General features: G+C 37.6%; 1 protein-coding gene across 5 annotated transcripts in view; it reads left to right on the forward strand.

The window, feature by feature from the left end:
* Window positions 1-16189, forward strand: part of bcas3 (BCAS3 microtubule associated cell migration factor) — a 521508-nt gene that overhangs the window by 288195 nt on the left and 217124 nt on the right. Inside the window, exon 24 of one of the 5 annotated variants that reach the window (XM_030152122.1) lies at window positions 12994-14320. The exons of the other annotated variants lie outside the window; for them this stretch is intronic. Coding sequence (XP_030007982.1) covers window positions 12994-13004 — 11 coding nt within the window. The 3' untranslated portion in view covers window positions 13005-14320. Of the gene's footprint in view, window positions 1-12993; window positions 14321-16189 lie in introns of those variants that run through there. 5 annotated transcript variants of the gene reach the window in all.

The following is a 16189-nucleotide window of genomic DNA, read 5'->3' on the forward strand; positions in this document are numbered from 1 at the left end:
TGAACTGAAGTCGTTGTGGACAAGAAATTAATAAATAATACCTCATATTTCAAATGTAATTTTCAGTTTTGCAGATTATATATTGATTATTCTGTAGAAATAAAAATTAGATGAGGGATTGGAGCAGAAGTCTGAGAGATTATCTTTAAAGCAAAATTAAATTGGAAAAAATATATATTTATGTGGAACTGGTTCTTTAATTTTCTACTCTCCAACTGATCCTACGCAGCTGCCATTCTTTGCATGTACACAATGACATTTCAGAGGTGTTTCTGTGAATCCATTCCCTGTATTAAGGGGTCGGTGATCTTTCTGGATAATCTTAGTGATTATAGTTCTGTACATTTATGCTATGGAGCCTACTGTTGTTTAAAACTGTCAGCTCAGTATACAGCATACTAAAGCAACTACCACCAGAGATGGACGGGAGTAGTAGAAGGTGTTTATCAATGACGTTATTCATTTTTTGAGATGCACAAGTTCCGTCTGTATTTTGTTATGTAGGTCTGTCATATGCTCACTCATAGACACAACCAAGGACCTGAATGTTATGTACACAGCAAATAGTTCAGATACTTTCATTGGATAATTACTGCAGTCATATGTTTCATCTGCAACATGTTAGTGAACCCTAAGTGATGGAGTGAGTATCTTCCCATTTCAGCTATTGGTTCAACATAAAGATTGGACTGTGTTTCAATGGAAAAAGGTCATGTGATCTGATGAGTCCAGACTGACTCTGTTCCAGAGTGATGGACAGGGTGAGAAGAGAGGTGGTTGAAGTGATTACCCATAATTCTTAGAGCCTGTCCACACGACAACAAAATTATGTTAATCTGCAAAAATTTCATATCGTGTCGGCCTTTCGTCCACACAACACCGGCGATGTTGGTGTCCTGAAACTATATTTTTTGAGAACGGGTCCCAGAGCGGAACAATCTCACAACGCTGCCCTCGCGTTGCCGTGTGGATAGGCAAAACACCACTTTTTGGAAATGGTGATGCCATGCCACGTGACCAGAAAAAGAAATTCCCCAGACGTAACATCTGGTAACAACAACTACAACAATAATAGTGGATTACAGAGTTGTGTTTGTGCTGCAGGCACTGCTAAGTTTCTTAGCACTACTACAACAAAACCTGGTAATGCTGTATCAACTCGACGACCAGCGAAGGTGCATAAACAGATACACGTGTCAGATAGTTTGAAATGCTAGAGGGTAACCCGGACCCTGCATTCTTTTGTTATTTTAATGTATCATGCAGCTCTGTCTGTGTTTGTGTACAGCGCCACATATAGGTGTGGCATATGTACTACACTGTTTTAACCCAGTTTTCCTGTTTCCATCTGGTCGCTGATAACTTCTTGAAACAATACATGTATGGATGCGAAACTTTTAGAATCTGCAAAAGAAAAATAGCAGGTGTTGTCATGTGGACACAGCCTTAGTGCCTACAGTCCAGGCCTGTGGGGCAGTATTATGATCTGGGGTTGTTAAAGTTGGTCAGGTCTAGGTTCAGTAATGTCTGTGGCATTGCACAAGCTTATTGAGACAGTGCCATGGCTAGTGTGTGCTGAAATCAAAGATAGAGGTGTTCAGCGAAATATTACAACTACGAGTATTTTCTATTAGTCAAACGGAGCCTACAATTTTACACTGAATTTTGTCCCACCCCCCCTCTCTTTTTTCCTGTGAGTGATTCATGAATATGAAGCAAACTAATCATATTTGTTTGTTCTGAGTGTTGTCGTGCAGATCGTGGCAGTAAAAAGCACTTCCACTGCCAGTGGAAATAAACCTATTGACCTTGGTTGCCTTGCCAACTTCTACAGACACAGAGTGTGTATTTGTGTGTGCACGTGTGTGCTACACTAATGGTTATAGAGTTGTAGTTGTTTCATTTAAGTCAGAGTTATGAAGTGTTATGGAGCCCTTTTAGGTTTTAACCTCCCTTGGCAGCGGTTAGGATCTATATTACAAAGGTTAGAAGGCTTTACAGTCACTCATTTTTGCTTTCTTTTTTCTTCTTGCGTGTACACACACACACTTGAATGAAGCTACACTGGCCATGGCCTTTATACATGAGCTGTACTCAAATTTAATCAAAAGTCCTAATGGGTTCTGTGTGGGACATTCCCTGTGCTGTGTGTGTGTGTGTGTGTGTGTGTGTGTGTGTGTGTGTTTGTGTATGGAGGCCAAAGGAGGCCTTAGAGGCCGTGGTGGTTGATTGGAGGGCACATGTGTGATGTGGCTGAGAGATCAAACACACACTCTTGATGAATGTTAGAGCAGAGGGGGCAGCGCTCCTTTTCTACGCCTCTGATCAAGGTTGGGGTGTTCTCGGGTCATTAGACACACACACACTCACACACACACAAATACACACATATGCACACTTCTTTAGCATGTACTGATAATACAAGAATACTGCTCAAGCGCTGTTCCTGAAGCATGCGTATTTGTGTGTTTGTGTCTTTTGCTTTGTGAGCTTGTTGCCAGTAATGAGGTCAATCTCCTGTGTGGAGCTAAAACCTCTGTGTGTCTTTATCTCTGTTACATGGGCAGAGGATTATTCTCATCACTCTCAACACCACTTTCACTCTCAAATCTCTCTCCACTCTTGGCCTCTGTTACTACACACTTGTGTTTCAAATGACCTGCAAATTGCTCAAGGCAGTTTTTTCCAGACGTATATGTTTGTTCATATGGTTCATTGGTCAGAAGCTGTAGAATTTCATAGTTCATAATACAGATATTCAAATAGTACTACGTTTGAAATATCACTAAAATAAAATCCAAAGAAACAGTTCAGTCTTTTAAAATCCATTATGTACAGCCAAATAGGCTGCACTTAACAAAAACAAATCACAATATATTTTACAATCTGAAAATAGATATAGAACAGATGGATGAAAAGGTCTGCCAGTAATGCAGGGACTGATACACACCCACAGGTACTCGATTAAAGACGTCTTCAATATAAATTGGTTGTCTCATGATACATAATGGTTACTCTATATTATAACAGTGTATACATTACTAAAATCTTTGGGATTATTTCATGAAAAAAGTAGTCTATTTATAGTTAGTTGAAATGTCATAGCACCTTTAAAATATTCTTCCCTAAACAGTGTTCTTTAGGAAATTTTAAACACATTTACAAAGTGTAACAGGATAAAAATTCAGAAAATAAAAAGCAGGCATATGAAACATTACACATAAAGAAATGACAGCCTTATTACAGGGAAAGTATTTTGCTAAAATAAAACTATGAGCCTTTTGTCCCCTGCAGAGGACTAAAATGCATTGCTGGGTCTCAAGAGGATAAATTCAAGTCTAATACAAACCTCTGCATGTGCTCATGGTGAGCAAACGTTTTATTTTCTCAAGGTTTTTGATTACCTTTTTTCAGCATATCATCCAAAACCACTGACTATTAGCATATTACCTCCAAACATACTTGTTGGCCTCCCATACGTGCTGCATTTGCAAAGGACAGTTGAAAACCCGTGCACAAATGGCTCTTCAGTTATTAAATTGTATTAATATACATGTATTAGCATTATGTTGTTTTGTCCTTCGGCTGGTTTGATGTGGATTTTGACTTAGATTTTTTGCCGCAGCTCTGCCAGTATACACTCCTGATGAAGTCCTGCCTTTTGTCCAGTCACACAACATAGTGTTTGGACTTAAACACCCATTGTTCCTGAACAGATTAGTGATGTAGCAAAAAGGCTGATGTGAGCAAGATTAGTCGCCTTAAGAGATGAAAACGTTTCTGTTGACTTTTGCTGTGATACAGAGCTATAAAGCAGCGGTCCATTATTTAAACGTGTGCCTTTTCTCTGCTTTTATCTTTTAGCCATCAACAAAATCAACAGAAACAAGTACAAAGCTATTAATAACTTGTGATTTTGATAAGTCTTAATTATATCAATATTTCTATTTCTATATGTCAGACCTTTGTATGTGTTGTTTAGTGGCAAGTCTGTGATGTTTTCATCTCTCCAGCACAGTTGGAATTTTGCTACCTCTGTGGGACTTGTAGAGCTCAGCACCAAAATCAACCTGTTTTTATCTTTCCATCAGCTGCCGCCCAGATCAAATATGTGTGTTGCAGGCAGAGAAAGAAAAAAAATACAAAGCAAAAAATAAATAAACATACATAGTGGTACACAACAAGAAACAAACATTATTTACAACTTATGAGACACAGTGTGCCTAAACAGTAATTCTAATCCTCCAACCCTGGACTTTAACAGTAGCTTACCTGACCTGTGCCTTTTTAAGGTAATTTCAACTAATAATTGTTAGATTTCTTTCAATTAAGTCTGTCACAACAATTACATAATCACTGTGTCACTATTATTTCAAGTAATTATATAACTATTTTACATAATTTTGACGATCGTCTACATTCCCCTGTACTAAAATAATTGGATGAAACTAACAAAAGTAACATTCTATTACTATCCACATCCTTTTCTACTCGTTAACTGGCTCTTTTAATGAAATCGTTTCGTTCCTCTGTTGTGTATGATGGAATTCAATGGAGAATGAACATTGTGGATGTTTATTTTATTTTGTGTCTCGGCCCACTGATGCAAAATAAAGGCAAACAGAATATATATAGAATGTATTTTGTGTGTTCTAAAATTATGACATGTAGAAAATGTATATGAATAATTAAACTATTATTATACTTCCACTACAGTGGTGCCATGAAGCAAAGCATTTCATCATAAACTCACATTTTATATGCAAACAAATTTGGACTAGTTTGTTCATCATACCTATCATAATATCAGTGAAACAATCAATATTATTAAGTACCAATAAAAAAATCAGTACCAACTATATGCTTTCAAAACATGTTGTTGTTTGCTGGTCATGACTATATGATGGGCTAAAATATGAAAATAAAGACGACTTTATGTCCACATTTGTAAAAACAGATTGATACAGGCAGTAATGTAGTGATCCATACACACTTACAGGTACTCCATTAAAGCTGTATTCAATATGAGCTGGTTGTCTCCTGTCTAGCATGGAGGTTGTTCTGCTTTTATTTCTGCCTGTGTACATCATGTGTTCTCCAAACTACACACTCATATACAATACACACAAGTGTGTCTGCCCATCTTTGCAGTCTGTTTCACCATAATTGCTAACACTCCCCTGCCCTCTGTTCATTTCACACATGACATGGCCCACCTTTTTGCCCATCTGTCAGGACTCTTGTGTGTGTGTGCATGCACGTTATGAGCTGTCATGCGAGGCTGGAGCGGTGTTGATCAGCGGGCCAGGCCGATGGCATATGGCCATGTCCTCGGGTGCCATGGCATGTAGGAATGCAGGATAGCAAACCGAATAGACAGGACCTCGTGCACATGGCTATACAGACAGTGACGTGCCAACATTACATATGCAACTCATCAAGTGGAGTCCCGAGCACCCATTTCTCCTCCTCCTTCATGATTACCACTTACACCCTTGTCAGTGCCGACAGCGAGGACACGTCTCTGCTCCAAGGGTGGGAGGAGTTATGGTCATCTGAGCAGGATGAAAATGAGCTTTTCTTCAACTCCACAGGACACACACACTCTGACCTGCCAATATTAACTCCCATGTTGCCCTCACAGTTCCTGAGCTGATACCCAGTTGTTGTTTTCACTTCATAGACCTGCTTTAGAGTCCTTGTAGAGTTTAGACCTTGCAGACACAGTGCTTGACAGGTCCTCATCTGGCCCTGCTGAGCTTTATGGATATGACACACTACCTATATATTATTTCCTTCCAATATATAATTTTCTTTGTCCTGAGAAAACCAACTCATGGTAATAATGAATATTAACATCATTCAATAAGCATTTTTTGTTAAAATAATAAAGTACCTATGAAGTTCTAGTATGATGATTATATGGAAATAATAACACTAGGAATACATTCAGGAACCAGGAATGTGCGTTTTTTTTATTTTTATTTTGTTTTATTGTATTTCTGTTTTTATTTTTTATTTTATTGTAATTCAAATTTCATCTTATTTCTTGCACTTCAAAAATTCTATGCATAATCAAATATTTTAATGTGCGCTGTTTTTATATTTATTTTTATTTTATTGTATTTCTAATCAAATCTTAATGTATTTTAATATTGTATTTTTTTCAATCAATGTGAAGCACTTTGGGCTACAATTTCTGTATGAAAGGTGCTATACAAATAAAGTTTATTATTATTATTTATTATTAGTAGATATCTATTAGCGTGTACAAAAAACAGTTTTTATTATAACATTACAGACTTATTTATTGAGGATAACTATGTTAGCCATTGTCTGTTACTGTAAAACTCTCAAGGTCATATACACACACACACACATTAATACAAGGTTGTTAGGTGGCTTAGGTGCTGTTTGGATTCTAATATTCTGTGGAAGATGTAGACGGATTTATGGAAAGTTTGGGGCTTTACAACAAGAAAACATTTCAGTTGAAACACATGTACAAAAAGTTGGAATAGCTGATGTAGGTGATAATCAAACAGCATCCAAAAAGCTGATTTTCATTTATGGCTTGGGTCCTGCACTTGTGCCTTGTGATGTTTGGGACAATCCTTATTAATACAGGGTGGGGAAACAAAATTTTACAATATTTTGAGGCAGGGATTGAAAGACAGTGTATGACCAATTAGTTTATTGAAAGTCATGAGAATTTATTTGCCACAAGAAAATGTCCATAATAGAAAATGTTTTTATTCTATGTGTCCTCCTTCTTTCTCAATAACTGCCTTCACACGCTTCCTGAAACTTGCGCAAGTGTTCCTCAAATATTGGGGTGACAACTTCTCCCATTCTTCTTTAATAGTATCTTCCAGACTTTCTGGTAATAGTTTTGCTCATAGTCATTCTCTTCTTTCCATTATAAACAGTCTTTATGGACACTCCAACTATTTTTGAAATCTCCTTTGGTGTGACGAGTGCATTCGGCAAATCACACACTCTTTGACGTTTGCTTTCCTGATTACTCATATGGGCAAAAGTTTGTGAAAAGGTATGGATAATAGTGTTAGGTATGATTATGACATCAATATATGTTTGGTTTCAAAACAATTGACGTAGTGCCTGCTGAGAAAAAACAACTAAATGTTCATTGTACATTTTGCTTCCCCACCCTGTATACACATTATTTGGCACTTTTTTAACATAGCAGAGCATTTAGCAGTTTATTATGTTTCTTGCAGCTGTTATAAATAAACTGCCTCTTAAAAAGTCATATAATGCATTATAATTATAAGAATGTTATAAGGAATTATAAATGCTTTATAACCTAATGTATATTTCATAGGAAGTCTCATGCAACATGTTTATGTTAATTATTTCCATTTATATGGTCATTTTTCTTCCTGATCTGCAAAGATGCTGAGCTCAAGAGACAAGTTCCCACAGGTACTGTGATAGTGCAACTTGAATGTCTGATTTGACTGTCACAAATATAACACAAAATGCCGCTGTACTAATTTCACTGAGTTCCAGAGTTCTGTGAGAGTCTTGTTCTGTATTGATTAGGTGCTGATACTTTCTGTGATTGTGTATTAGATTATAGACATCTGCTACAACACATTTGTTTACTTGTCGTTTGTTTGAATAATGATAAATGATGACAGCATAAAAATACAGTGCTCCATATTACAGTATTTTTTCCAGTAATTGTTCCCTTTTTGTGTGTATTTGTTTAGTAAACTGCTGATGTTTGCAGCCTTAGCAGCAGTACTGATTCACTTCCCTCCCCAGCCTAAGGCAGATTGCGGTCCAGATTTTAATCCAGTGATTTTACAATAGCAGTATTAGAATGACGCTTACAAAGAGATGGTATGTGAGAGAGAGTAAAGAGGGAGAACATTGGCATGGCAAGCGATAAAGACTTAACCCTTGCTCTTCGGTGTTGTGGATTAAACGTAGCCTGTTTATCACGAGCAGGGTTTGGGTATAGAGGATTAAGTGGGCCCTCACCTCAACAAGAACAGCTCTGGGATTGTCATGAGCTGGAGCCGATGCATTAGGAGCCGGCACTTACACCACTCACAGGGAGAATAAAGGATGTGATGGCTGAACATGTTGATCTGACCTTCTCTTTAATTAGGATTTCAGAAAGGTTAAAACTGAACAAAAGCTGAACAAAGATAGCCTGGTGTGATTTACAGATATCCTATGTCACGGTGTGTCTACTAGCAAGTTTTTTTTCAGTTTGTGGTAGCAGGTGGTCCGGATCTTAGAAAGCTCAGACAGTTGAGAAAAGGGTTTTTTTTCTTTACAACCTGAGGGAGGGATGAGACATATTTTTTTTAAAATCCTGAGTGAGTTTTTATCAAATATTTAGTGCTCTTGTCCAAGACAAAAATGGGAAAGTATTACATTAGTGCTCAATTTATCTTAATATCATCTGTTTTATTTTAGTACTGTTTAGACACCACATCTAAGACATCACTAGATGTGTGTACTGTGTGTATACTGTGTGTGTGTGTGTGTGTGTGTGTATAAAATCACATATTTTATATCCAAAAGAAACTTTGTAGAATTATTGTCTTTCATCTCTACATGAATTTATAACAGACTCCTATATTCATATTCATGTGAAAAATGTAGTTAACTCTTTGTTTACCTACTGCTATTAGGAATGTCTTTAAGTTCTACTGAGACACTCGCTCTTATTCCTCAAGATGCTCTGAGGACTCTCGTCATTCATATTGTCAGACTTCCCTTATTCTGCACTAAATTAAATGTGCAGGACCATCTCTGCGGAACAATCTACTTCTGTCACTACAGCCTGCATATACATATTCTTTCAACAAAATGAGATTTTTAATACACGATAGAATTCATAGTAATGCATTTAAACTTGTGCGTAAATTTTACATTTGTAAGCATTTTGTGTTTAGTCTTGAATGTTACTATAGTTATTTATCTGTACATGGGGATATATCTTCCTCTTTTTAGCTTCTAACATCTGACCAAAATGGTCCAACTGTGTTTAAAGTCTATCTGCTTTTTTATAGCTATGTGCCACCAAACAAATCCAAAAGTTCAAGCCATTCAATGTTAAAACAGACAAAAATTAAATAACTGACACAAAATGCCTCTTAAGTCAATGGATCAAAATTAAACTCACCTAAGTTCATACTAGAATATTGTCATATGCTTACTATCTCAGAGGACTGACAAAATATGTGTTAAAACTAAAATGTTGATATACGAATTTTATAATTCATGCCTCTCTCTCTTATATTGGATGCCTAGCATTGTCCAAATTGAGCAACACATTTTTACTGTGTAGTCACTGATGAACAGTGCAGTCATAAAGTTTTCTATTGCCTAACACAGAACATTTTTGCAAAGGCAGATTTTTTAGAGCATGACATGACGAACACTAGGCTGCATGCTTATCCACCTGTGAATCACATGACACATTCACTGCCAACAGACTCGAACAGTGAGGTGTGAGTTTCTCTTGTTGCCTTTAGCCTTCACCACTGCATCCTCCAGGTACTAATAACAAGGCTTTCACTTCAGGTGTCTGTTGAAAACACTCATTTGTGCTACAGTGGCTGTGCCAGTGGTCGCTGCTTGTATGCTTGATGTTTACGTCACTCTGTCGAACCAGTCTCATATGCGAGCATCAGCCTTGAAATGTGATTGGACCATCTGGCTTTTAAAAGGAAGGGTAGTGGAAGATAAATGAGCACACTATTGACAGTATTCATAAAGTGTACCAGGAAACAGGGTTCTTGTAATTGGTTTAAGTGTAGTGACAGAAAAGGACAGACTGACTGACTAATGTATGACACAGCTGTGATTTGCACTGTTGTCTGTCGTGACAGTATTGGTATATGTGTATGTATTTTTGGACATACAGATAGTGCATACTTTCAGCAAATGTGTGTGTTCCCTTATCTGTTAGAATTCCATCATACAAAAATAAGAAAATGAAAGTGCTAAAATGAAATTTAAAATAAATAGTTTTATTATGTGAGAAAATCCACGAAAACTAAAAAGTTCCCATGCTGTTGAAAAACTGTTTGAAGTGGTGGTAGGTGTTAGCAGCCGAAGCCACAGAACGTACACAGTGAACATGCATTCACCTGGAACATAACAGATTCCCATTCAGCTGGTTTTCTTATAGCTCCTGTGTGTCATTAGAGTACACTATAGTGTTACTGACAACATCAGCCTCCAATCAGCTTGAGCTAAAGTTAGCTCTAACACAGTACTAAATGGCTAAAGGGTTACGGCTTAGGGTCAAGCATGTACCGGTGAAACTGAGGGCTCCAGTACATCCACCACTCTTTGCCCATAAGTCACTGTAATATCTGTTTTGTCATGGTTTAGTACAAATGCACATACCCTTACATTCCCATCCTGCTTCACTTCATAATTTATGTCTGATTGTAATTTATAAAGTTTAACTGCCACCCATGAGACATTTTCTGCTTTCCAAAGTCCATTTTCAGTGCATGTGCAGTGATGAAGTGTGTGTGTGTGTCTCTCTCTCTCTCTCTCTCTCTACATATATATATATATATATATATATATATATATATATATATATATATATATACATACATCCACCCATATGTACACACACACACACACACACACACACACATATATAATTGTATCCTAGTACTCATTGACCATGATGGCTCCGTTGCTCTGCACCTCCCAGCCCTTCAGAATTTCTTTTTTCCTGAACCAGTTCTTGAGTAGCATGTTGAAGCTCCAACACATGGAATATACTGAGACGAAGGGAAGGTGTGCGTTAGTGTGTGATGTTGTTTCTCTCTGAACCCTTGTCAGACATGCCGTACTGCACACACACTTCCAGAACCTGAGAGCCATTGTTTCTCACACAGCAGGGCGCAGGGTCGATTGCCAGTTGTGGAGCATTATCAGCCTCCCTGTGTTAGCTTGTGTGTGTTTTTGTGCAGACATGCTCTCAGCTGAGGGAGCTGGTTCACGGGCCGGTCAGAGCCGCCTTATTTCCTTTTAATTGACTTAAGATGGGCAAACAAGACCTCAGCAAGCACACGGTACCCATTACACTCACACACAAGAAACTCACAATGCCAAGATGCACATTAATGAAGCTCACGTACTGACACACAACCACAGGCCACCCCCACCCCCACCCCCTGCTCCTACTTTACTGTACTTTACAGTGTGTTAGCTACTTTACATCAGAATAAATGAAGGGGCTGTGTTTTCCCAGTCAGCACTGCTGCTTTCTAGTCGCCTGCAGCTCTGCCAGAACTCTTTCAGGATTAGTACTAGTTTTAGTTACTGTGCTGCTTTGTGTTTTTAGAGGCAGTAAAATGGGACTTTGTTGACTGTATTCAGGTATTGCTGTGTTTTTTGGATTTGGTGACAGTGTGTTGACTCTGTTCACACATAATATTTGAGTTTTAACATAAGGTTAGTGAAATGATTTTACAGGTGCTGTGTCTTACCATCTGACCCACAGCAGTGATGGGAAGAAGCTGCATCAGCATCTGTATCTGAGCGTCCTGTGAAACCTCAAATTCAGTTTTTACACAACTAGATCATTTATTAGACGAATGTGTCAACTGCCCTCAACAAATAACTCATAACACATCAAACTAAATCTGAAGCTACTTATGTGTTCTCTGTTTTTACCTTCTGTATTATTGTCCATTTGCATCCATAAACAGGTAGTATGCATAGACTTTTTGGTTGCAGAAATTCAGCTCTTTGTTTCCCTTCTCCGGTGCATGTGTGGGACATACACATCATTCCTTAGCTCTTCTCAATTTGTACAAAGTCATGTAACCTAGATTTATATTTCTTTTGCATTCATTAAGTTGAACTAAGTTAAGTTAACCCCACTCCCTCAGTTTATATGCAGTCTTTCCATGTCAGATTTGTGATCCTTGAACCAAATACAATTTAATATTATGATTTTACTTTACTAAGTTTTGAGACATGGTACTGACATTGCATTAGAATTTTGTATTTTTTCTGGCACTTTAGATATCAGATTCTGGAGTATTAGCACATCTTTAACATATCTGTCTCAGCCAACACGTTGTACTAATCGTGTCTAATCAAGGTTTTAAAAAGGAAGCCTTTACTTTACTTCATCATGATGATTTACTACTTATCCATTTCATTTTCAGTATCAGTCATTTTACCTCCCCAGCTGAAACTATAAATTGTACATCTTCAAATCACAGCTCTGCTTTACATTTCATGCATTTCCTTGTCTTTGTGGTGCACATAATTGTAGCTGTGGGATTAGTGTGCATGAACACTTCAGTCATTTCTGTTGAACATGCTGCCATGTGCTGTTGTTTGACACCATTAATGCAACTTTCCTCAGGAATATATATTCACCACAACCAAAAAGGCACAACAATGCCTCAAGATTTGGTATGTCAACATAGAAAGTCTGAAAAAATAAAATAAAACGTCAACACACAACATTGTTTTTATACTGAATCTTATATAATGCAAAAATGGCAGTGCATATTTCTTCAGCCAATGATGACATTATGACACCTTTTCCTGCACTAAGTAGTAGTCTTTGTAAGCAGTAAATTGACTTTAATGTGCAAAATTGGTGGAGTTTCCATTTATATTATATTAGATTATATTATATTAGATTATATTAGATTAGATTAGATTAGATTAGATTAGATAGAACTTTATTGATGCTTTGGGCAGAGCTCTCAGGACACTGAGGATTTCAGGTTTGACTTTACCACCAGTTTGCTGTCGATCTAAACAGGACCTGATGAATGATGGGTAGCTTCAAGCAGCCTACAAACCTGCATGCCTCACTCCGTCATCTGTCTTTTCCAGCCACAGATATGCATGCAGAGGAACACAAGTGTACCAACTAATAATACGCATCCAAGTATCACCAGCAGAAATTTAAACCCAGGCCTTTTTGTTCTTTTATTTCCTGTCTGTCTCCTGCAGGTTTTTCCTAAAAGCGAAGCTCCTCACACTGCCAATTACCATTTTACTTGATTTCTTTGCTTTTTTTTTTCCTTGCAAGCATGTCTCATAATTTTCGTTCCACCTTCATCTGTCCATCCATCCTTCCCTCGCTCCTTCCCCACCCAGTCATTGTTTTATCATTGGTGTGAGAGAAAGAGAAGAGGACAGGCGAGAGGAGGATGAGGAGAAGGAGGAAAAGAGGAAGATGGACAGCTTTCTACCTGTGTGTCTTTCTGTTTGTCCGTCTGTCCGTCTGTCTCCAGATTCATATGTAGGAGCTTAAAATTTGCATTGTGTTTCAACACACATCGAGCCTCAACATTACAATATGTATTTGCTTTATGCTAATGCTAATCCCCACTAGCTCTAGATTCATGGGAAAAAAAACCCTGAAGATTGACACTAAGTAAATGAGGCATATGAACTGCCATGATCAAATATTTTGTTATGTAAAAATGTTTCCTTTTTGTGCATTTAGGTATGTTCCTGTTGCATGAAAGTTCTATCAAATCTCAAAGTATCTATAAATTTAATTGGTGTTCAAGAGCACACGTTGGCCAACTAGAAAAATTTAAGTATTTTATTGTAAATGAACTTAAATTATTATTAGCATTTCACCAAGATCAATAATATACATTTGAAGTATGGACAAATACACATAATACATTGTTATAATTTCTGAAATAACAAAAAACATGGCAAGTGTGATTATAAATGTTCAAGTGCCATAAGTAGCTAATTTTCTTTTCTTTTTTTCTGTGCCTACCCCATTTGTCTGCACCATAGTATTTAAAGTTTACTGTGAACAAGAGGTACAGCTAATGGGGCCAGTGACCTGACATTGTAAGTATTAATTGTAAATAGTGAGAAGAAGCAGTTTGTGCAGAAGAGCCTTATACGTAAACAAAATACAATACTGTTTGTTAGGAAGGACCACCCCATCTTTTTATGTAAGATGCATGGGGAGTCAGAAAAAAATCTGTCTTAACATAATCAGGATGCTTTTAATGTGTAGGAAGAAGTATCCATCAGTATCCCCATAATCGACCACAAGGAGAATCATAAAATCATCAAGTGTCTTTTGATTAGCAAAACAAAAGGGTGAGTTGTTTCTTTACAAAAATATCTATTTTTAACTTAACAGTGTGTTTGTTAGGTGGCACAGCATTGTCAGATTTAAACCCTCTTAGGTTTGATCATTGAGATCTGAAATGTATGTAAAGTGTCCAGATTTGAAGCAGAAGACCCAGAAGATGTATGTCACAGTTTGAGATGAATTATGTGGATGGTATGTAATTAAAAAAAAAAAATACTAACATTGGAGACATGTTAGAAAATGTAACCTATCTTGGTTTAAATTTTCTCAAAAATGTATTTGCTTTTGCAGAAATAATTCTATCTGAACATAATTTCAGGAGAATGGGCTTGGGGCATGGACGCTACCACCGAGGATAAGATGTGCCACTAGCGTACGACATGAGTCAGCCCATTTCCTGCCTGTTATTACTTTGAGTTAGCATAGATTTGTGGTGTTAGACACGTTCTTCATTTGTGAAGTGAGATAAGGAGTGCACTGTACCTTACCTTAAACTTGGCTTCACTTTGCCATACCTTACCATAAGTGCGATCTTTTATCTTAGTCATACCTGAACATTTTTAGAGGACTGAAATAGAGCCATCCACTGTGTTATGCATTCACTAGGCCTCCTTTGTGATCATTTGTAATTGAACATGAACATATTACAAGCAATAGAGGAAAGATGTTTAGTGTGATGATCACTAAGGACCTACAATACACTTGTTTAACTATTGGCATTAGTGCGACTATGTGCCAAATTTCTTGACAGTGTATTGGATAACTATACTGTGCTCAGATTTCTTGTGATGGTTTTGGTTAACCTTTACATTTATACAGTCTGTAATAATGTTGAAGTACTCAGTTGTATTTTTGTGCATATGTATAAAACCTTGCTTGATTTGTAAATATGCTGAATGCTAATTAGCTTGTTTTCAGTGAAAGCCCCTGTCTTAATTCTGTATTAAACAGTCAATGTTCAACCCAAAGATGGATGTGCATGGCTTCACACCAGTGGTGATTTCTCACAGACTGCAGTGGAAGCTCAGCTTCCCCTAAAATTACGAAAATTAAATGGTTAGATCTGTTCAGTTGTGTTGACATTTCATTGACTCCAAATGTGTCAGAACACGTTCATCTCACAGACAAGTTCGTTCAGAATCAGCTTTATCACAAATCAGTGGACTGGATGTTGTTCACTTCTCCTCCATTCCCGTGTCTCTGTTTTCTCATTCGATCTCTGCTCAGTGCATTTGTCCGTAGACGCTCAGCGTCCATGCACTTCAATGGGACTGAGGGGAACTGGTTTTTCATTGACTCTAAACTGGACGGTAATTGGATAAATGACACCATGTTGTCCCGCCCCCAGACGCCTGGCGTTTCTGGGGGTGAATGGAGCTGTGGGCGGAGCTCAGCCGGGCTGGGCATTGAGCTTCCATGTGCTGATTGGAGGATCAGTCGAAAGGCTGAATCCTGTTTGATTGACAGCTATTTTGAGATCTCCTCCTTCACTGACACAGTTCAGTTTAATACATCACACATTCTGCTGTGAAATCAGAGAAACCACTACGGAATTACTTGTTCATTTCTTGCACTGTAAATAAAACACACTCATTGTACTTCCTTGTTTCAATTTAACATAATTTCAACATTTTCTTGTTTAGCTGGTGCAATAAGATCACTGAGCATTTTCTTAAAAAGGAACGGAGGGACGAATTTATGTTTAAATAACTTGACATTTTTTTTGATGTAAGCCGACAATGAGCTTCCCCTGTCTGAAAGACGAGCAGCCGCCACTGCTTCACACATATACACATAATATATTCTCTGTTGAGCTCTTCTCCAAACGTGTGTTCGGAGTGTAGAAAACCCCTGATGCAGTGCGTTTGTGTGATAGCATGAGTACAATCATCCACACGACGGGAACCAAGATGGTGTCTAGGTGCTTGTGTGTTGTATATTATTTATACCTGTGGATGAGGGGCTTCTTTGGGGTCTTTGTTTTAGCTGTCGGATGTGTGCACACAAGCATATACCTGGTAGAATTTAACTCTCAAGTCATTTCATACTTTTTTAAAACTATCTACAGATACTGCTTTA

Source organism: Sphaeramia orbicularis, chromosome 13, assembly GCF_902148855.1.
Source record: "Sphaeramia orbicularis chromosome 13, fSphaOr1.1, whole genome shotgun sequence".
Lineage (NCBI taxonomy): Eukaryota > Metazoa > Chordata > Actinopteri > Kurtiformes > Apogonidae > Sphaeramia > Sphaeramia orbicularis.